At 36.3% G+C, this 23,394-nt stretch overlaps 1 protein-coding gene, 1 long non-coding RNA gene and 1 other non-coding gene across 6 annotated transcripts; 1 reads left to right on the top strand and 2 right to left on the bottom strand.

Annotated features, from left to right (window-relative positions):
- Nucleotides 1-6,866: 6,866 nt before the first annotated feature.
- LOC117334448 (transmembrane protein 272-like) lies at nt 6,867-15,445 on the top strand. 4 transcript variants are annotated; one of them, XM_033894083.1, is made up of 6 exons: nt 6,867-8,258; nt 11,788-11,922; nt 12,382-12,492; nt 13,276-13,335; nt 13,665-13,880; nt 14,041-15,445. In XM_033894083.1, the coding sequence occupies exons 2-6, from the start codon at nt 11,817-11,819 to the stop codon at nt 14,235-14,237; spliced, it is 690 nt and encodes a 229-aa protein (XP_033749974.1). In that variant the 5' UTR covers nt 6,867-8,258; nt 11,788-11,816; the 3' UTR covers nt 14,238-15,445. The 4 variants fall into 4 exon arrangements, with proteins under 4 accessions (XP_033749974.1, XP_033749973.1, XP_033749972.1 ...); XM_033894082.1 differs by having other exon boundaries at nt 6,867-8,316; XM_033894081.1 differs by having other exon boundaries at nt 6,867-8,329.
- On the bottom strand, nt 9,613-13,319 carry LOC117334449. The gene is made up of 2 exons (XR_004534173.1): nt 13,211-13,319; nt 9,613-10,357 (listed from the first exon to the last, which is right to left on the bottom strand). It is a non-coding gene; the product is annotated as an uncharacterized LOC117334449 (long non-coding RNA).
- Trnac-gca lies at nt 14,900-14,971 on the bottom strand. The gene has a single exon. It is a non-coding gene; the product is annotated as a tRNA-Cys (tRNA).
- Nucleotides 15,446-23,394: the final 7,949 nt, after the last annotated feature.

Raw genomic sequence — 23,394 nt, 5'->3', positions numbered from 1 at the left:
AGGCAAGAGGTATTTGACGTGATAATTTCATGTCATGTTGAGAAAAGTTTGTAAGAACATGGGAGTTATCCCCCTTGTATGACTGAGATACGTCTGAAACGAGATATCGGAGATGTTGCTAATTTACCCGAACATGATTATACTCTACGGGGATAACAAAAATAGAAAGACCAACTTCCGAATCATAGAAGCAAAAGATGTTGATGGAAGCGGATATCACAATGGCACGTGACCAGAACTTGTCTCAAGAGCCCCACTCGATTTGCACTCTTCTTCTTCAAGAATATGATTTCTGGTCACTCAATTTGTAGCTCTTCTGCTTCTGGAAGATCTTCTATCTCTTCCGTCTCGAAGCTGGAAGATGTATCTTCCAAGATGGCGGCGGCCATGTTTTAAGTGTGCGAGTGATGAGTTTCACTAGAGAAGGCTATATGACACATACATGCATGTGTTTGTGTCATAGTATTTGAGAAAACTTAAAAACTTGTTTATTTTGGGTTATATTCTCCCGGTTTACTCGATTAACATAAAACGGAATGCGATCTTCTTAGAAAGCTTCTCTTCTGAGAAGAGTGCAAATCGAGTGGGGCTAAGGAGTTGTTCTCTCTTATCGATTTTCTCAGTCTTGTTTGTATACTGCTGAGGACGATTTAAACTATCTGGTTTCAAATTGTTTTCCATAACAACGTTATCACAATGTCATTTAAAACTAATAGCAAAACTGAAACTGGCGATGTTCTGATTGGAACCCACAACCGTATGAACTTAAAAGGGACGTTCTGTGAATTGGTTGTCCCTCATGTGATCAATGACCCTGATGCATCATACAGGTTTTTAAAAAAATCGGTAAAACACAATAATGGTCTCATTGGCAATTTTTTTTATGGTAATTCATATTGTCAGTACGCCATACCCTTCGCCGCCAGTTCTGTCCCTACACACCAGGAAATCTGATGACAGGGACATAGTTAAATGCTTCCTTTTTTCCTCTATCAAGACGTAGGAAAATAATTTTGAAACTAAAATAGAAAGTAATTTTGTCTGTCAATAAGCATTGTCAGATTCCGAGTAAAAATTCTTCCTCGGGGAAAAAGTTCATGTCTCGGGGGATAATAAAAGTGATTTTTCCCTCACACCCATGCAAAAACTGTATGCTATAGTCGGCGAGATTACGGTTTCTCTTACCCTGGACAGGGATATTCTTATCTCACTTTAGGGAAAAGACAAGCTACGCGTGCTCTTTGAACGTGCTCGTGTTCTCGATAGGTGACGTCACTATGACCTAACCCGAAACGTTTGAATGCTAAATATCAATATCATTCACAAAAGAAATTAAAATAAGTATTAATTATCAGAGTTAACTGAGTGTTTGGTGTTCTTTTTGACAAGCTTATCGGAATTATATTTTGTATGAAATCAACATCGTAAGGTGTAAAGCGTCTGCCGCAGTCTTATCACAACTGCCATCCGCCGTCCGCGTGTTGTTGTTTACATATGTTTGGATTTGGTTCACACTTCGATTTGAAAACAGGGTAAGATGAAAATAATCATTCACCTCTTTTTGGGATGAGATAGGGGGATCTCAATCCTTGGAGGGAGATTATTAAGTTCCCGAACACTCGGCAAGCCTCGTGTTTGGAAATTTAACAATCTTCCTCCTCGGGTTGAGATCCCCCTATCTCACCCAGAAAGGGGTGAATGATTCTATTAATCCGTGACGGGCCGAGAAGTGAAAAGGGTCCGGAGGTTTAATAGCGCACTACAATTCGACACGTGGTCAACCAAGGATACCAAATTATACGTTCCCTCCCGGCCCGACACGACCTGATCAAGGTCACTGTCACGTATATGCGGACTAAACGGGTTTATCAGTTTTTAAATGTAATATTTCAAACATATCTTGACGGACCTGCGGATGTTAATACAGGCCTTGGGAGTCTTCGTCAAGGCTCGTCTGTAAACAATATGAAATCAGCAGGTCCGTCTTTATTTCATAAACGAACAACACCGGTCCAACTGGTCCATCCGTTTGGACCGCAAAAACGAAAACAGCCCTACACTCCGGGGAGTTTTGCAGTTTTGCGTGTCCACGGTATAGAATTGTATCCTGAAACTTGGACGAGGCAGCATCATGAATACCAATTATGAAAATAGAAGATGTTACATGAGTGAACATGTCATATGGAATTTATTAAACTAATTGAATTAATTTCGCATGACGTAGCCACATGTGTAAAATTCTATTTATCACATAACTGCTATTTAGGAGAATGTAAAAAAAAATATGAGAGGGGCGAAATCAGGCTCGGATGGGAGGTTTCCGTCTCGCTCTGATTCTCGCAAATGTTGTAGTTCTCGTCAGTTTTGTTTTGAAATCAAACTTAGACAATCATGACGTAACGCATTTAATATGACTTCACGATAGGATATCTATGACATGGCCGTATGGCATGGCAGAACGGGACAGTTATTTGACACAACTATTCTTTGCGACCCTTAGGCTGCCCTCCTCCTGCCAGGTGTGTCTTCCTTGTATCCAGGTTCAGTTCTCTCTCTAATACAAAGTTAATATTTTTGGCCGGATAGGCTTTATAGACCACGGAACAAAATCAATAATAAATTGAGGGTTTTCCCCTTATGGCCAGAAGATTTAATAGAACAGTAAATGGATAATTATGTGACAGACATTTCAAACTTTTCATGAGAGAGTTGAGGAATGTACATGTATCAACATGTAAAATATTCAAAAACATTTCTTTATTACAAGTCAGTGTCTGTCCAGGGTAGCAGTGTACAATAAAAATGCCCAATTCTGAAAAATATTGCACATGTTTTAGATATGTAAACATTGCCAGTTAACCTTATATATCACCTTTAATAAAGTATATGTATTTGTCATCTGCAATTTTAATACAGCTCTGAAGGATATTCTGTGTTTTTTAGAGCTGTGAATACCATGGTAACAACTTAAAAATTGCTTTAAAATTGCAAAATATTATGATATTTGACCCAATTTGACACAATTCCCTACACAATTTCCATGGCCAGGCTGTCCTACTGTAGTGTGCTATCTAGCAAGGGAAGTCATTAAGTGTGTTAGTTCCGAAAAATTTTGGTCAGTTTTTGGAGCAAAATTCACTACAAAACGGCGGCCCCTTGGCCCACATAAAAAAGTTCAAATATGTATTTATTTATTCAGCTATTTATTTGTGTGTGTGTGTGTGTGTGTGTGTGTGTGCGAGTCCTAGATGACATTCTTCAAAATCAGGGCATAAAAACCAACGTGACATTACCGTAGTCTAAAGTGAAGACGAATTAAAGTGGGGACTAGGGGAAGCATTTTAGTACACATTCTGTCATCTATATTCTACAGGATACCTGTAAAGTACGAAACGAAAGCAAAACGAAACGAAACAAAAGGAAACGAAATCAAACGAAATCATTCTTTCTTCCTATTGCGACGGATTTATTCCTGTGTGTTGTTTTTACACCGATGAGAATGGGACACTTAGGCCTTTGTAAAGTCTAATATTTTCCATTTATTTATTTATTTATTTTTGAATTTCAATGTTTTCATTTTTCGTTTTGTTTGATTTCGTTTCGTTGTGCTTTCGTTTCGTTTTGCTTTCGTTTCGCACTTTACAGGTACAAAGTATGCTGAAGATAGTTACGTACTGTCAGCATTGAACAAATTAAAGAGGAATAAAAACAACTCTCAAATGTAAAAAAAAAAAAAGTACTAATACATGCATGCACATGAGGAAAACTGATGTTGAAAGACTGCGGACAGATAGGCGAAAAACATAAAAGTATGATCATGTAATTATAATGCACACATTGAATGGGCATAATAGTTATGTATCTAACCTACCCACACATTTAATGGACATAATCATTATATTTACATTCTATGTTACATTTGCCTATATGTCGTTAGTAAACCAAATTGTATTCATGAGACTGTATACTACAATTTACAGTGATTCGGTCAGTGTAGGAATACAGCTCCAGGTGTTGTAGGTTAAACAATGGCCGCCAGTTACTTTCGGTCCAGAGAGCTTTGGAATGCTAGCATTTATTTACAGAAACCACAACGAAAAATAAAGCAACGTCACAAGTTATGAGAGTATTATTTTATAATTAGAAAAATGGAAGTCAACACGAAATAACTGTAAGTGTCATTCTTGATCTATACGAAATATGATCAAATTGTCAATGTCGTCACACTCACAGGGGCTCGTTCCGAATTTTCAGAAAAGCAAGACACGGCAACAATAAAAGTAAAGTATTTATAAAAAAACATCTTTATCAATATCAGGAGTATCGACATGGTTTCCGGTTGTGTATGTGTAGGCCTACTGGATTTTAGTTTTGTGGTTATTCACTGATGTCAAAGGCCTACCTTACAAAATCGAGCCCCTGTGAAGTTGAAAATCGTCTGCTAAGTTAGCGACACTGAGTTGACCGGTTAGACTGGAATCTGTTTCGAACGAATTATCCTTGGAATCGTTTTCCCCTACTGTCAAGACGACTTTCATTTAGAATTTAAGAGCTGATATCTATGTTATGGCGAACGAAGAAATGATTATAAGTTTATATATTTGTTTTGTCCAAGGTAAATATTCAGGAAAATCTAAGAATGGTACCTCAAAAATAAGAGAACAAAGATGACCGTTTATGCTGAATAATTCAATACAGCTGACAAGAAATCCGATGAAAATGACTCTTAATAAAAGTGTTATTCTCTGTACTCCAAACCGTGTCATGTTACAAGTTTATATTACAAAAAAAATCAACACAACAAAAGAGAAGTGGCAGCAAATATTAAAGTCACACTAATTCACTCCTAGGTTCAATTCAATTCAATTATAACTGATTCGCACCATTGCCTGCCTTTCTGTTTTAGTAATAACCTGTGGGAGATTTCAGTGGACACTTAGTTTTTGCCGAGGAAATCTGGTATGTAACGCTTTTTTATATGAATTAACATCAAGTGCAATTTTGTCCACACAAATCTAACAACTGACCAAGAAGGTTAACTTTATCACAGAATGATTCATTTAAGCATTGAACGGCTTTCAGTTGGCATTCATATTGACTATGAATGCCAACTGAAAGTCGTTCAATGCTTATATTTACCATCTGCGATTTTTTTATTTGTCGTGCGATTTTTTTTTTTTTTGAAATTTTCAAATTTCAGTTGGCAGTTCATAAGCTGGTGAACTCGCAACTGAATTGGTAAGGTTATATAGTGGCAGTGCCATACAATGGTAAATATAGAGAGATGATCATCAAGGCAGCCATAAAATCATTTAGCTATGCCAAGTCGATCGATAAATAGAGGTTACACAACGAGTGGTTGTTGGAATTTATTTCACACGAGTAAGATATTTTTTAAAAGTTACAAAAGACACGAGCTTTAGCCATAATAATGTTGGCTTAAATCAAAGGGAAACGTGGCCAAGTATAATTTCGCGTATGCAAATAAAGTGTACCGGTGACGTCCGGGACCCGGTGATGTGACGTCATTCGATTATTGATGACGTCAATAACAATTGCAGCTTGGGTCAAAGTTCGAATTCTTGACCAATCAAACGACCGGAAGGTCATATACCACTAGTGGTATATAACATATATCTATCCAACAGTCGGCACATTTATACAATGGCTTGGAATAACACGGCGTATTGTGGTAGAATATACAAAATGTACCTTATACAGGTATTGTATACAGGTATTCCTGTACACACCTTTACACCCATCATTTACATACCTGACATGACAATGCCGTATACATTATGTATACTTATGGCATCATTTGAAATTGAGCCAGTTCTATATGTTAACACACTTTTGTTCTATCCACCTGTTAATGTGGTTCGGTTCTAGTTGTTACCAACGTCAAACCGCGTACTGTTTAGAACATTACAGAAACCTAAAGGTGCAAGTTCCATTGGAATGTAGGTAAAATCCGAAAATGTTGAATCCCTTGTATTGTACATACTCAGCCATGATATATATCCACATAGATATGTAATTCATGGACATAAGTACCGTGACCTAGATCTCAGTCGTCTGAGGATTACTGAGCTCTCGGAGTTTGGCGGCCATAAGTCGTGAACAAATACAATAAGATAATCCTATTATGTTAACGATAAAGTACTTCAGGGCGTGCAAACAATTGTCACTAGATTTCCAGACTTAATTCTCACCAAAAGTCATGCACAACTGCAGCCGTAGCTTATAAACCTTAATGCAAATCGCTCATCAATATTAAGCAAAGAAAGCAATTTGTTAAAGAATTTTAATGTTATTTAACAAAAAAATGTATGGGCATGGTTGTATCTGTGGGTCATACAGGGAAAAAACGATTTACATAATCATACTTATAAATGAAGTCTTATGAAGTTTATTTTAATAGAAACAAATCTTAATAAATAGCTTAATTAATCTTGAAAATTGCAGAGCCAAGTGTTATTGATTTAAACAGTGATGAATTATCAATTCCAAAAAATAAGGATGGTACAACCGACATATAGCTGAACGGCCCCTATGCATGTTAAGTTTAGTGATATATAATTTATAACTTACATACTCGATAAATATGAATGCAACAAACGTACAAAGTGAAAACATGCCTTGTCTTATATACAAATATAAAAGTTATTGATAGCTTTTGCAACTGCCGTCAAGCTGGCTATTGACTTAAGAAAGGCCATTATGTTACTAAATATACAACAGGAAACTGTGGCGATGATAAAAATAGAACTACAATTGTACAATGACAATGACAATGACAATATTCTATTCTCATAAACATATAAAGTGAAGAGAATTATATACATACAAAATTTGTACAGGACACACGATATAATACATCGATACATTTGTTAAGCAAGAGATTATCTTAAATATTGTTGAGTCGTACACTTATTTCTTTAATTAATTTCACAAGTGATTTCAATTCATCGTCTGCTACAAAATCAAAAAGTGTATTACGTATAGGTATGCATTCTAGTATTGTACGGGTTGTTAAGTGAGATGTTTCCTGTTATTTCCTGTACATTACCTGTTTTTGAATGTAATTAGTCTTTCATAATAGTATCTAGATATATATTTTTTTTCTGTTTAATGCTATTTGATGATCGCTGCAACTAAAAAGATAATGTAATTCGTCTCCTATTTCATTCAGGTTACACAGACTACAGATTCTATTTTCTGATCTGCTTGCTAGCAAGAGGTCCGTCAGGGAGAATTTAGTAATTGGTTAATATTAGACCAATTATCTTTAAAGTACAATGTACAGGTAAATAATCAAACACTACCCCGAAAACGGGCCAAATTCAAAAGTCTCTATGATAATAACCCTAGACCAGGGTCACATTTTCGCCCACACAATATACATTTAAATTCCATATGGGTCAACCTTACTAGATTTATATTATTGCGAAATACACAAAAAGTAGAAGTAGTTGTACAATTGAAGCACATCACAATGAACACTTTAAGCTCATGTAACCGAATGGGCACAAACAACCAAACGCCTAAACATATTCACGAAAAAAACAATAAGAACAATTACTGTTTTATCGTATCGTTACAGTTTTTACTTCATAATCCACGTCAGATATTACATAGTAACTGTCGTTTTGTACCTGTGCGTTATGTAATGTTAATTGGAACCAGCAACACACGAACGTACCTTATCTGTAATGGTTCCATATTTACAAATCTAAAACTCTCACCGTTGACTATATCTTACTTAATTAAGAATTTCCTTAACGATTACGACAGGTTAGAGGAAGGTTTCGATTTAGGAGCTCCCTAAGGTAAAGCTTGCGAAAACGTGGTCTCAAAACAAATTAAACAAAACTGTGCAGCCTTAATATATCTTATTTACATGTATTGCTGATAATATATGCGTGCCTTTTAAATATTTGTCTAATTTTATTTTATTCCTTTGTTTAAATCGATTCAAATATTAGATATTACAATTATGGTAAACAAAACAGTCGTTGAAAACTGACTTGATGAGTTACACAGGACAACATTCTAGGCTTTTGTGATACGTCCTCAAATAGAGCATGATGTGTCTGTGTATATCGTTACCAGGTGAGAACTATTTCGTAACGGTTCGTTTGACTCATTAACGAACGAGGCTGAGACTCTTGTGTAGGCGTTCTTACCGCCTATATGTATATATATTTATTGACAATATAATACACGTATACCTTCTATCGAGACTCGAATAACGGCAGGTAAGGAAGATGTGTATTCCTCTGGGATATTATTTATTTACCGAGGCTCGAGGACAGGGTTGGTTAGGAAGGTATTTATTCCGCTGGGATATTCTTTATCATCTTAACATTTGAGTATTCGTCACATATCTAATATTTCGGGGTTTTTTTTTACGTTTTAATTGTTGCTGTAAGATATAAACACGCAGAAATATGTGTGTACATATGTTTAATGTATGTTTAATGTGAATATGCATAACCTGTTATACGGTACAAAGTTAACACCTAATTAGTATGTTGTGCGATAACTAAATATAAGTATTTACCTGGTATAAACTTAACACCTAATTAATATGTTGTGAGATTACCAAATAGCAGTATTTACCTGGTATAGATTTAACACTTATAAACTATATGTAATCTGGGATTAAGTATGTGAATATATGTCTATACCTTTATCCATTGAAAAAGGTTATTGCAGACATAAGATATATAGAGGATATTTTGATATTTTTCACGAGTGCGCAGCACGAGTGAAAAATATCAAAATATTAGCCACACGAGTGAAATATATTTGGTATTACTGAAGACACTGTTAGATATTCTGTTTATTACATTTTTTATCAACGAAAAACCTACCCCGTATGCTAACTAGGCCTAATATAAACAAAAAAAGTAGTTCCCCCTGTCCAGGTGCTGACATATATGTCGGGCTTTCTGATTGGTCAATTATTTTGGTATTTTCTAATCATTAATTTGATTGGTCAAATCAGCAAAAGTGATATTTTTCACTAGTGAAAAATATGATATTTTTCACTAGTAAAAAATATTACTTTTATAGAATGAATAATTTTTGATATTTCACTGGTAAAAATGTAATAAAAAGATATATTTAAATATATAATATTGATAATATTTATGTCTGGCGATGAGTTGGAAAAACATATCAAAATGAACAAATATTGATAAAAGATAAAAAGTAACAATCAAACAAACAGAATACAATACATTTACAAGAAAGCAAACACTGGTACACCACTATATTTCTCCGCGCATGAGGTTGTTGTTATAGAACAGTATCTATATGTTTGTTGCAAATTACATATTTATAACGTTTTGTTATTTATATCTAATTTTAATACCAGACTATTAGTTTTTTGATGATCAAATAAATTTAAAACCACCACTGATTTACGTTATTTCATTATGTTATAATATCTGAAGGGTCATGACTACGTCATACTGCTGGACATTCGTTGCTTGGTGGTCAATCAACCTTTTTATTCGATATACTTGATAATAATAGAAATAATGAATTTATCTTACATAATAGAAAATACATCAATTACCTACAGCATATATATGGATTTTTTTTTTTTTTTTTTAGGTACAAGAAATTTTAATGCCCCAGAACATTTAACAATTTGGACTGCTGCCAGGGTTGAGGCCCTGGATTCAGTATCCTGCCAAATATGTCCTCATGCAAGCTTGAGCTTAACTATTCTATCTAAACCTTCTTGTAGCACTAGTGTATGTTCTGTAAATCTACCATATTAGCTTTACCGTTAAGGAGAGTATTTGACCTGTGCCCCCTACAATTATTTTTCACTTTTAAAAGTAAAGAGATTTGTTATATTGGTAAACATTGTATTGGTACTCTTCCATATGAGAAAATGAAGTGATTCCTGGACGAGGCGCATTGAACACTCTTGTCTGCCTCATATTATGTTAATATGTAAGGTTGTAGAATTTCAAACATGTTACTTTGTTATTTAACAAAAGAATTTATGGTTGTGTTTGTACCTTCCATTCTGTAAACTCTCTAAACCAATCTCTTTATATACTATATACTAACTTTGTTCAATCAGATCAGGTATTTTTTGGACACGAACTCATGAAAGTTTGTTTCAAGGTCCAATTCTTTCAAACCAGCTTCGCCTTTGTTCTGGTCGAGTGTGCAGCGGTCGCTTAATTATCATTTGACCATGCATTGTCACTGTTGAGGTGGACACAGTCAGTAAAACACCTAATCTCCTTCCACGTGTAATAAATAATGCTGCCATGTTCATTAAAACGCATTACGTAGTTTTCCTGTTGAGCGCCCCACGATTTAGGAATACCTGGATAGGGAAATAGAAGAGGATAACAAATGTATTGATATCAACTCGAAATCGAGAGTAATTGTTCTAAATGGGAAGAATGGGAAGACCAGTTTATGTTGGTAAGGAAACAGATGAAGGGTCAGATATGAACACGGAAAATTAAAATGTGAGGGACTGGACTACAGCCACGTACGAGGAAATAGTAAAACATTTAAACATGAAGTTGAAGTATTTATTTTGGATTTGATTTTAAAAGACTCCAGCTCGAATGTAATTAGGAGGATTTGTCCATCTCGAATGTAAGTAGGAGGATTTGTCCAGCTCGAATGTAATTAGGACTATTTGTCTTGCTTAAATGTAATTAGGACTATTTGTCTTGCTCGAATGTAATTAGGACTATTTGTCCACCTCGAATGTAATCAGGACGATTTGCCCAGCTCGAATGTAATCAGGACGATTTGTCTAGCTCGAATGTAATTAGGACGATTTGTCTAGCTCGAATGTAATTAGGACGATTTGTCTAGCTCGAATGTAATTAGGACGATTTGTTTCCAGTGTTACGGTGTCCTTCATTCATTGTTTGCAATTTAACTTTTCGAAACAAATACATTGTAGCTAAATTTTGGAGTTTATATTTTTTTCAGAATTCTTAATGTTTTAATTATTTTTTTCTAAACACAGTCTTCTAGCCATGTTCATAGTTCTTAATAGTGTCTAAAAAGAGCATGTTTGATGATTAAATTTCTCCCTATGGCATTTGTGTGATGTTGTTCACAACCGCCATTCCGAAATTTGCTTTTCAATGTCAAAAGAGAATTCTTTTGTATGCTTTAATAAAGTAAAATCTGGTCAACCAATTTGTGTTCGGAAGACCATTGTGGGCATAACATATGCATGTAATCCACATGAGCTAATTGTGTCCAAAAAATAAACAAAAAGTTTATCAAATTACATGTCGTCAACAGCTAACAAGCTTACCATTCATCAGGCTACTTCTGTTCACTTTACACAAGAGTAGTGATTGATAAACTTGTAAAATATCACTGGATTTGCTATTCATATGACCCTTAAACGAGATGGAGTGGAGGTTGACATTTCGGAGAACCTTTGACTAACGCATTTATTTGGGAAGGAATTCTAGTGTCCTATTCAATTACATGTAATAAATGTTTTTAAAAAAAGCTATCTGTTTGAAAGACTCTCACTCCAATGCATTTTTGAATCCTTACTTTAACATTGATCAATGTGTAATTCTACTGTAATTTCACTTATCTTTCTGTTTAGATGAAAATGTCGTTTCTCTTTTCTATTCGAATCATTCTTTACAGAACGTCATTCCTAATAATTGGTAATAAAACGAAGGTGGTAGTTAGGAATGTTCCAATAGTCTGTAAGCTGGGTCCTTTTAATCACACCAGTATGATTTCTCTCTTGTTTTATTGAACCAGAAGTCTAATCAAACAAGTAGAAAGACAAGATGAGTGACCCACCGTCCTATGATGACAGCGCTGCGTCGCACCAAATGTCATCTGGGGCAGAAAAGGCGCCCAAACCAGTCACCTCCAGAGACGTCGAAATGAATGGTATGAATGTTAGACCTAAGCATTTAACCTATTTAAGGTTTGTTGCCTACCATTATCTACTCAATACGGATATCGTAACGCCTATTGTTAGAATTTTTATTTGAATATATTTTGATATTATTTGTTGTTATGTTATATGTATGTATATATATTATTACAATTAAAGATTTGTTTCCAATATGTGATTCTCTCTACCAATGGTGCTCTGGGAATACTTCATAACAGCAAATAAGCTATTAGTCATTCATAAGAACGTTTTAGAGACTAGTCGGGGTTGATTAATCCCAATGAAAATTTATATTTGAAAAATGTCATATAACTTGTTTATGAATTGAATTTACTGTGATCAATACATATGCTAAAACATGGCCTAGCTAATAATTATTTCCTTATTTCATAAAATCATTCTCTAAAGCGAAAAACACATACATGTACAATGTATCTTTTTCTACTATACAGCCCCTCCGCCGGCCTACGATTCTTTATTTGGGAAACTAAAAGAAGCAAATAAGAAATCGGAAGGGAAAGTTGACTTTGCCAAAACAGCCATGGGCATCATATGCGGTTCAGGTATTAGTTAATATTAATATATAATAGTAATTTCATCAAATATCTTGGAATCTGGGTCAGATTTAACTCGACACAATGATCGGAATGAGAATGACCGGAGCAAAAAACTCTAGAGAGAATGTTGATCTGGTAGAGGACTGACTTCAGAGAGATTTGCGACCAGAGAGATTAACTCGGAAGAGAGGAAGAGAGAGGATGTTGACAGGAGGGAATAACTAAAGAGAGGATGTTGACCGGAGAACATAACTCGAAAGAGGATGTTGACAGGAGGGAATAACTCGGAAGAAGATGTTGACAGGAGGGAAGACTAAAGAGAGGATGTTGACCGGAGAGAATAACTCGGAAGATGTTGACAGGAGGGAATAACTCGGAAGAAGATGTTGACAGGAGGGAAGACTAAAGAGAGGATGTTGACCGGAGAGAAGACTGACTTGAGAGAGCATGTTGACCGGAGAGAAGACTGACTTGAGAGAGCATGTTTACCGGAGAGAAGATTGACTTGAGAGAGAATGTTGACCGGAGAGAAGACTGACTTGAGAGAGCATGTTGACCGGAGAGAAGACTGACTTGAGAGAGAATGTTGACCACAGAAAAAAAGTCTTACTCGATAGAGAATGTTGGTACAGGAAACAACTTTCTTCGATTTGTTTTTTTTTTTCAAAAGCATTAATCAGTTATAATTAAATGATATATATAAATGAACTTATTTAATACAAACCGATATCCCCCTAAACCATATATCCATCTCCCCTGTCACTGTTTATATTCTACTTTCTGTTGCAGTTTTGTTCATCATATGCGTTGGACTGAGTTTGGCTCTACCTATAGCAGAAATTGCAATAGGTAAGTATCTATATTTACGTGTATATATATCACACTATACGATAAAATGAATGTTATTTCGATATTACATGGAGAACACATCAGTGAGACGTACACCTTTTCAAAAGTACCAGAATTTACGTCCGTTTTATGTTTTTCCTGCTGCGACAGAAAACGCACACCTCCTTTATTCATTTAAGTCGAAGGTTAGCAGTATAAGTTTAATATAATGAGAAATAAGTATCAATTACTAATATTGTTGATTCTAATAGGTACAGTGGGTCACCACGTGGGAGGAACTACAGGTAAATCATGATACACGTCTAATCACTGCTTTACTTACCTGACAGGTGCGTCGTACCTTCACGACTGTCCAGCCGAGCGGCTCATACCAATTTACTTGATAGTGGCCGGCGTGTTTGGGACAATGAAAGGAATAGGACTTATAGGTCAGAGTGTTAAATCGAAAAAAGACGAGACCGAGGGCGATGAGAATGAGCAGAAGAAGTCCACAAATGCATTTGATAGCCTTACCAACCTGTTTTTGTTTGCATGGTTTATTTGTGGTGAGTTATTGTATTTTTTTCAATTCTTAACCTACACATAATGCTGGATTAGTATGAGCAAAGTAGGCAGACAATATATGATAGTTTCCGTAGACCAAACTCAGATTTTTGATAGATCATGAATCAACAATTGTGACAGAGTTTGGCGTTTTGTTTGTAGGAAATGTATGGGTGTACGGATTGAAGGATGAATGGGTGTCTTCGCCTGCCACCGCTGGGAACTACTGCCACCCTACTCTCTACTACTTCTCCTTCTGGGTCATCACCACCACCTATATCATCATGGGTGTCGGCTGCCTCATCGCCTGCATCATGATCGGTGTCTTCTGTTGTATCGTTGGCAAGAATTCAGAATAACAAAGATGCCATATTGTTTTCAAGCTTAGTTGTGAAGCCATATAGTTGTGGTCCTATCGCTGAGCAGCTCTATTGTTTGGCCCTATATATGAATAGCTCTATATTTTGGCCCTATAGTTGAACAGCTCTATATTTTGACTTTTTTAGAATGTTTATTTGTCGAAACCTCTTCCTGATAATCAGCTGGAATACTTATCATTATTGTATTTGAACTGAAAATCATCTCAGCTTGTGCAACATCATTGTCACTCGAGGAAATAAGCCTTGTAAAAACTTTAAAAAATATCTTTTTAATTACATGTGTGGTTTAACTTCTATCGCCAAATGTTTACGTGTATTATACCTGCTTTTGCAAATGCACCTGCATATATTTTTTTTTTTTCAATCTATAAAAAACGGTTGTTAACATATAACGGCTGATCATACATGCAAATCGTGTCAATATTACACAAAGTGACATCACTGATTTCTTGAAATTAATATCCTTTCTTTTGTTAATATTTTACATATTATAGGCAGATATTTGATGTGATTGTCTGGTTACTTACTGTGTACAAATTGTGACTCAAGAATCAGACTTCGAATCGTTTTGAGAAAATAGGAATAGGTGCATTTCAGAAGTTCCAAGGCATTCACTCCATCCTCCAAAAAAAATCTAAATGAGGGGACACCCGGGTTCGAACCAGGGACCTCTCGATCTGCAGTCGAATGCTCTACCACTGAGCTATATCCCCATATATCGAGACCAACTTTTATCAGTAAGTTTCTCTAGCGAAGCCAACATATGGTGTACATGTAAGTCAACACCTGTCAAGTTCTGTCCCTATTATCGGAGTAACCGTGTGTATAGTTACAGAATTGATTATAACGGATATGGTCATGTAGGTAGGACGTGAGTAAGAATAGCACCTGTTGCCTCCATTGTTTGATTGGCAAAAGCAACTAAATTTGAGATTTTTCTCTCCGTAACACTGTCTCGATTTTGCCTACTGTGTGCTGAAGGCGATATGGGTTGGTCCCCTGTTCGAGACAAACCAATTGTCATTGTAATCAATAAGGACGTGTTAGCCCGTTGTGTGTATGGTATGACCAATGATAGATACATGCAATATGACATGGTACCAGTAGTGTGTAGAACTGTCATTTCAGTGTGATGACGCTATAATATCTTCGAAATGTGGAACATTATATTTAAGTTTTAAAAAGACTGTTTAGATGTTGTCCTTTGTTGTTGTTTGTTGTTGTTGTTGTTGTTGTAATGTTATAATCTATATATATATATATATGTTACTAGACACCCAGTTATGCCATACTATTGTAAATTTGATGTACATGTATATATTATATGTCCCTGATATATTTGAGGAAAGAACGCGATAATGTTGTCCTAAATTGATTCCTAAACATCTCACTATTTTTTTTTTATAGCAAACATGTATACATATGTAGTATCGACAGGCGTATGAGAGGGGATAGATAGGATTTGTTTGGTTTCCCAATATCCAGCGACGACGAGGACTGACAACAACAACAACAACAACAACAACAAACAATCAGGCAATGTTGTTTCTGTAATGACTGTATTGACAGGCGAGGCTAGTATATGGCAAGCCAAGTTGTCATTTATTTTACCAAATTATATAAGATATCTTATATACTGAAACGAAAAAGAAACGCAACATGGAAAATTGTGATTAATTTTGTATTAAATATACATATCTGTATAAAAATCGCGGAAATAAACATGCACCCTGCCTAACACCCATACCAATCTTCAAAATCACCCAAGTGTGACTAGAGACCTATGCACTTCCGGCGCGGTAAAAACATCAAAAACCGTGCCTGTACAAACATATGCGTTCTTTTTTCATTCAAACCAGTATCAATTCATCACTAACATTGAGCCACATCATCGCCAATACTTTTGCAAACAATAATTCCTTTTACAATTATGCCACGGTTATCAAAGGTTGATAGAGGACGTGCTATAGCGATGCTTCTGGCAGGGAACACGCAACTTCACGTCGCTCGACAATTCAGAGTTCACAAATCGACTATTAGTCGATTAGTTTCACGTCTTAACGCAACAGGAAGAGTCGATGACCAGCCGAGATCAGGACGTCCACGCGTAACGTCGCGACGTCAAGACCGGGTTCTTAGGTTGGCACACCTGCGTAACAGGAGATTAACGGCCGCTGAAACGGCAAGGAATACGATTGGTAATCATAACCGTCGAATTCATCCCCAAACAGTGATCAACAGACTGCGTGAGGCTAATTTGCGTGCAAGGCGACAGTACGTTGGTTTACCACTAACACCGCAACGTCGAGCACGTCGTATGCAATGGGCAACGGCACATATGCCCAGACGTTTTCCTATGAGACGTTGGAGGTCTATGCTCTTCACCGATGAATCTCGATTCACGTTATTTCGAGCAGATGGCCGTCAACGTGTGTACCGGCGTCGAGGCGAACGTTTTGCTGACGCCTGTGTTTTGGAACACGACCGATTTGGGGGTGGATCAGTTATGGTTTGGGCGGGAATCTCCCATGGTTTGAAGACGCCTTTGGTGATAGTCAATGGGAATTTAACGGCCGTACGCTATCGGGATGAGATCCTTAGGCCCCATGTTGTGCCGTTTGTTAGGCAGCATCATCTAACCTTTCAGCAAGATAACGCGAGACCACACGTTGCAAGAGTCTGTAGAGACTTTCTTGCGACACAGAACATTGTTCCTATAGATTGGCCTCCATATAGCCCCGACCTGTCCCCAATCGAGCATTTGTGGGAGGAATTAGACAGAAGAATTCGAAATCGCCGTAACCCCCCAAATACCCTCCCTCAGTTAGCAAATGCACTCGTCCAAGAATGGAATAACATTCCAATACGGAAAGTCAATGCCCTGATGAACTCAATGCAACAAAGAATTAGAGATGTGATAACTGTTCGAGGAGGACACACACGATATTAGGGCACGGTTTCAAAACTGCTGCCATTTCAACTTGGATTCACGTAGGGTACTACCAATCATGACCTTCTAGCAAAGTGACCTGTTCTTAAAAATCTCTAAACATTTAAAGGATGTTACATCACTATTCAATATTAACTATTACATATGAAATTTAAACATAATGCTCACAAGTATTATTTTATTAAACCTACAATTTGAAGTTGCGTTTCTTTTTCGTTTCAGTATATAATCGGGCAAAATCGGGCGGCTTACGGACCCGATCGGACCTTTAAAATACATGTATTAGTGATGTATTGAGTTTGATTTTAAACGAGCATATTTGAAACATTATTACCTAATTATAACAAAATTATATGAATTATTGATATTTTTCACAAAAGACAATTTACAGGATCGGGCAGATTCGGGCGGCTTACCGACACGATCAGACTTTTAACTATGATTATGCTTATATTTTGTTACTAAATAGTCAAACTTAAAAGATTATGAACTAATTCCAACAAAATAGTACCAAACACTGATACATTTTCACATAATTGTCCTTGGTCGCGCTGGACCAAAAGACGATTTACAGGATCGGGCAGAATCGGGCGGCTTACCGACAGGATCGGGTCTTAAAACTGATTTTTATTTTGTTATTAAATAATCAAACTTAATAGATTATGAACTAATCTTAACAAAATGATAAAAAAAAAATACTGGCACATTTTCACATAATTGTACTTGGTCACGCTGGACGATTTACAGGATCGGGCAGAATCCGACGGCTTACCGACAGGATCGGACCTTTAAATTATAAGTTATGCATTTAATTTGATTTTAAACCAGCATATTTAAACAATATGGCCATATTTTTTTACAAAATTATTGAGTATTTTTTACATAAACTCCTGCGCGCACCGGAAAGACGAAGACCAAAAGACGATTTACAGGATCGGACAAAATCGGGCGGCTTACGGACACGATCGTGTCTATACTCAGTACCAAAAGACGGAATCAAGCGTCTAATAGACAGGATATAGGACGCTATTTATAAAATGGTCTATTTTGATTGTAAATTGGCTTGTTCGTTTAAACTGTGTATATTTGTCAATTTCTATTCAACGATATATATAGATGATTCAAAAGGGAATCAGAAACGAGTGCCAAGACACTTATATAAGTCTGACACCTATATAAATTGACATTATGATGTACATACAAATACTACCAAATGTAAGAATAGAAGATTGGGCTGTTGTTTATTTGATGAATGATTATAATTGGATCACCGAGCTCGAGGTATGATATCGTATTTCCCCGTAACATTTGGTACGGAGATATCAGTTCAAACATACCGCCATCTTTGATATGAGTGTAAAGGTCAATTTCCTTATAAGGAAATCAAAATAAATTGATGCTAATGATATTTCCCGCGAGATTTCAACAGAAAAACAGATTCAGAGTTATATACCTCGGTGAGGAAGGTCAATTCATTCTGAAATTATTTAATTACGCAAAATAAGATTCGCTTTCTTCACAAGAGTTACAAAACAGTGGTTAAATATCTCTGATTATGTATTTATTTATCGTAGTAGCTTCATCCATATATGGATCACGGGTTCCATATTTGGGTTAGAATTAATCCTCGCGAGAGTTCTTCGAGAAGTATCATGGCGGATCACGGAGACAACTCCGAGCAGTATTATATCAGAATATGCGAATTAAAGATTTCTAGATTAGACGGTAGGCTAATACATTGCAAAATTGTATTAGAAATGTTTAATTATACGAACTAGTACTCCAAAGTTAAACGATATCCGCTATTTGTAGCATTTTCGAGGTTCACTGTTTTGCTACATTACGAGCAATGGGAGGGAATCGTAGCTCTGACGACGACCATCTGTCAGAAATTGTCCGTCCGTCGTCCAGAGCTACGTTATCGCAGCTAATATACAGTATAGAGAGATAAGTAACATCGCTATTTTCCCGTATTCCTTTATTCGTGACCACTCGAGCATATCCCTTATCAAACACACACGAGCACAGGTAAATCGGGCTTTGCGCATGTGTGTATCGATGTACTGGAACTTATTCGACATGTTCTGGTTAATCCGCCATTACGTCAGACCAAAACATCGTCAATTTTAAACGCACACAAAAAGCACATCGTTTTATTTAGGCCACTACAAAAGTTACTACATTATCCAAAAAAACAAATCCATTGGGTCCTATTCGACATGTCCTAGTTTTGTAATTAAGCCGCCATTACGTCAGTTTAGTTTAAACATATTTATTGTCAAAACATAGACACGGGATTAGGCCCAAGTTACAACAACTTATCAACGCCTTCTCCCAACATATATACAGTGTATTACTAGGCATAGTTACATTTACATAGATGATGACAAAAATGATAAAATATACGGTTTACCAAATAAACTGATCCAATTACAAAATTCAAAACCTATTACTGGATTTAATAAAACATTGCACATATCTAAAGATATTTCTATTAAGGTCAACGGAAAGTTGTGAGTTTCCATATAACATAACTTCTAAACTAATTTTAACATTCAGATTATTTAAGTTTTGCAACAAAATATGCCTTTCGTTAGTAAAACGGTGACATTCCATAAAAAAGTGAAAGGCATTCTCACAAGGATGACCACAAATACAAGCTGCGCTTTCTACAAGGTTTACTCTAAAATATCATAATTAAGGGAACTACATTGGTGTCTTAGTTTGGTATGCAATATATTAAGTTTACGATTTCCAAAGGTGCTGTTGCAGAACCGCCCACAGCGATTTCTAGAAATCGACTATATTTTCCAGTAAAGCTATGAAAAATATATATGGAACAAGATGTTATTTTCCACTTGACCCATAAGCGCGCCCATAGCGCCATCTACTTCACTTTTTCGTTTACAAGCATACCTGTGTTTTTCACAGACCCATAAGTGGTATTTCTCACGACTAGGTATTGTACATACATTGTAGTTTAAAATGATAAACAGTTGACCATGAAAAAACAAACGAGTTTAGTACAAGATGACGTAGAAAACCAAAATTCGAAAATTTTCATCAAATTCAAAATACCATTTTTAAAATCAAGCGGCAAATTCGGCACGATAATATGCAAGTACTATCGATGTTTATGTTTTAAAAACATATTTTACTATCCCTCTGTATACCAGCAAAAGAAAGTCGTGCCGAATCACTGGATAAGGGCAGTAATTCAATGTTGAAAAATGTATGTGGAAAAAATGCACGGGCGATACAAGTGGTCCTTGTCGTACACAATAATACAACGTATTGATTTATTATGAAAATGATTCGATACAATATCCATTGCAATGTATTATGTTCTACTATGTTTAACATACTTATAGTAGTTCCGTATTACGTATGATTCATCATTTTTCTCACTTGACCATCTTCGTCTTCAGTACTTCTTCAAAGCTACTCCTCCGTTGGGGTGTGCCACACAAACGTTCCCTTTGCCACTTGGTCTTTTGACTACTCACCGGGAATGGTGCTCGGCGTGTTGTTATAGTTGCTGTTACGTTTTACAATTCTATTTAGTTCAGTTATTCTATAGTAAAGTTGTCTTTGTTTCAAATAGGAAAATGGAGAACTCCTGCGTTGGGTTGGGATGTAAAGTTAAGTTCAAGTACAACCAGGTTGGCGATGGTAAAAATCCGCGAAAAAATCAGGACTGGATGAAAGATGTTCTCCTTTCTGAAGGTGTCTTACTTTCTGAATCAACAGAAGCAAAGATGTGTCCAAAATGCTTTCTCAGATACCTCAAGAAACGTCCTGCATCCGAGAATGCCAATGAACCGGAACGGAAAAAGCTTCCGTAGACAACGATGATTCTGTTGACGAATCTGACACTCTGGACGGGTATCTTTCTGTAGATGATTTATACTATGCCCCTTCTTCAAACAGAAAATGTAGCATTTGTCGAACTTACAACATGAAGAGTTCTAGCTGCATCAGTGAGAAAGCAAGACACCAGCTGTTTATCAAACATAAACTGTACATGCCTGAGAATTCCAGGGTGTGTTCAAGTCATCTTCTTGGTAAGGATATCAGCCTTCATCAAACTACTTCATCAACATGATGGTATAGAGGCAAACACAGACAGGTGTATCACTAAAACAAGATGGGTGATCGAAAGTTATCACATTCGTTTCAAGCAATTCAGATTTTTTAAAGCTGAACTCACATCAAACTTCATAAAAAAATCTCGGAAGTCTTCTTAAAAGTGTCACGGCATGTCTGAATTGGCTACGTGGACCCATATATCAGCCTTCATCAACAAAAGCAGCCGAAGATGAAAAAGTTGCTCTGGAGATGAAGTCACTTCTAAACAAGTCCAACATCCTAGCATAGCGTGTTGAGAAAGAGCCAGACCTATCACGGAGAGCCAAATCCCAATGGCAGAAGCTAGAGGCAGCCCAGCTCGAGTTTCCACGTCTTGACCAAGAATATCTAGAAACTCTGGCATGTGGGACGTACCAGGTGAAGTTGGCCCCCGGATACATATCGGAACATTTGGCAGCAGATGGAGATTATGAAGTCATGGCATACCAACACTCTTCTGACCTGATTCGATGTCAAATCCGATCTCGTCATATATCGCAAACGAAATACAACATATGGATCCAGTACTCAGTTACCGAACAACCACCAATACAGAATTACTACTGTACGTGTCCAACCGGTCAGAGGACTGTTGGTATGTGTGCTCATATCGCCAGTGTTCTCTTCTACCTTGGGGTCTATGTCCATAGTCAGTCTCGAAAACCACTTCGACCAACCAAGTTTATGCCACTGATGAAGTAAATAGCCCGCTTATACATATAATCCAGAATGTAGGGAAGATACTACATTGAATGTTTCTGATATACACAACGTAGCGTCATTGTCACTCTTCAAAAATGATCGACAGTGTCTAGAATGTAACTGTGAAGGAATATAATACTCATATATATATATATATATATATGATATTAAGTTTTAAATACACAAATAATACATGATGAGCTGAATGAGCAAAAACAAAGCACATTAGTTGTACAACAAAGTCATGGAGATAGGAAAATTGGTAAAGGGACTAACATTATTCTGACAAAAATCTTGAAACAAATAGTTTCCTTGAAGGCGAATTCGTCCAATCGTGTTTCCTATGATATTTCAACGTATTTCTTGTCCGGGCTAGATGTCTTCACTAGCATGCAGTGTTTTCAGCACTTTGATCTACTATATATATGTATATGAAGATTTATGGGGGGGGGTGACTAATAGAAGTTGCAAAAACGAGGCATATCCAGTAATTCTGAAGCGCAATTTTTTTTCATGGATTACACAAATGAATGGAGATATTTTCTATCGACAAAATTCGATAGTACTCGGGGTTTGAATAGGACAAAATGCCGTTTAAACATGCATTCAACTTTATGAGAAATATCATTTTTTATGTTTGATGTCAAATTTCACAGAAACTAACGAAAAGATTCATACACTCGATATCCGATTACGTTGCCCGATATATAAATGTAATTTTAGTACAATTTTCCTTACAAACAAATAACATTTTGACCTTATAAATACTTGATAAAGTGTGCTTGTGAGTATTTACGACTTTGGTACAAAATGGCCTCGTTCTGGCATGTCCGGAACGGAACAAGGTTTTCATATGTACTATCAGATGCCCCATGGATATGTCTATCCGGGCATTAGGTAAAGGATCGATTTCCTTTGTGGGCGGTTTTAGAGCATTCCTGCAACAGCACCTTTAAAATGCACTGGAGGACGTGACTGGACATTTTACGTCAGTCCAAAACACACAAAAAGCACATCATTTTATTTAGGCCACTACAAAAGTTACTACATTATCCAAAAACTATCATACTTATGGGATATGGTCTTGTTTATCATGCACATTGTTGTCATTTATCCGTATTTTCGAAAACCCCATAGGGACTTTTCGAAAATTTGAGATTCCCGCCGATCTTCCCTGTGGTGTGGTTAACTTTCATACTCAAAATACAAACACTTTGACAGCAAACTGTGATATATTTCATATTGATGACACTTCTGCACTTTGATATTAATCAAGTTAAAGCACACCATTGGATCTTGGTGATGATATATTTCTATCGGTTCAAAAAGACGGTTAAATGCTGTTTAATTGTTTAA

This window comes from Pecten maximus, chromosome 9 (genome assembly GCF_902652985.1).
Source record: "Pecten maximus chromosome 9, xPecMax1.1, whole genome shotgun sequence".
Classification (NCBI taxonomy): Eukaryota; Metazoa; Mollusca; class Bivalvia; order Pectinida; family Pectinidae; genus Pecten; species Pecten maximus.
Note: the sequence above shows the minus strand (reverse complement) of the source record. Positions and strands in the feature narration are given on the sequence as shown.

Excerpts from the sequence above, each read along its gene's own strand:
- LOC117334448 (XM_033894083.1), top strand. The coding sequence starts at position 11,817 with ATGAGTGACCCACCGTCCTATGATGACAGCGCTGCGTCGCACCAAATG. Across the intron at positions 11,923-12,381 it reads CAGAGACGTCGAAATGAATG|CCCCTCCGCCGGCCTACGAT; the intron begins GTATGAATGTTA and ends TCTACTATACAG. Across the intron at positions 13,336-13,664 it reads TATAGCAGAAATTGCAATAG|GTGCGTCGTACCTTCACGAC; the intron begins GTAAGTATCTAT and ends CTTACCTGACAG.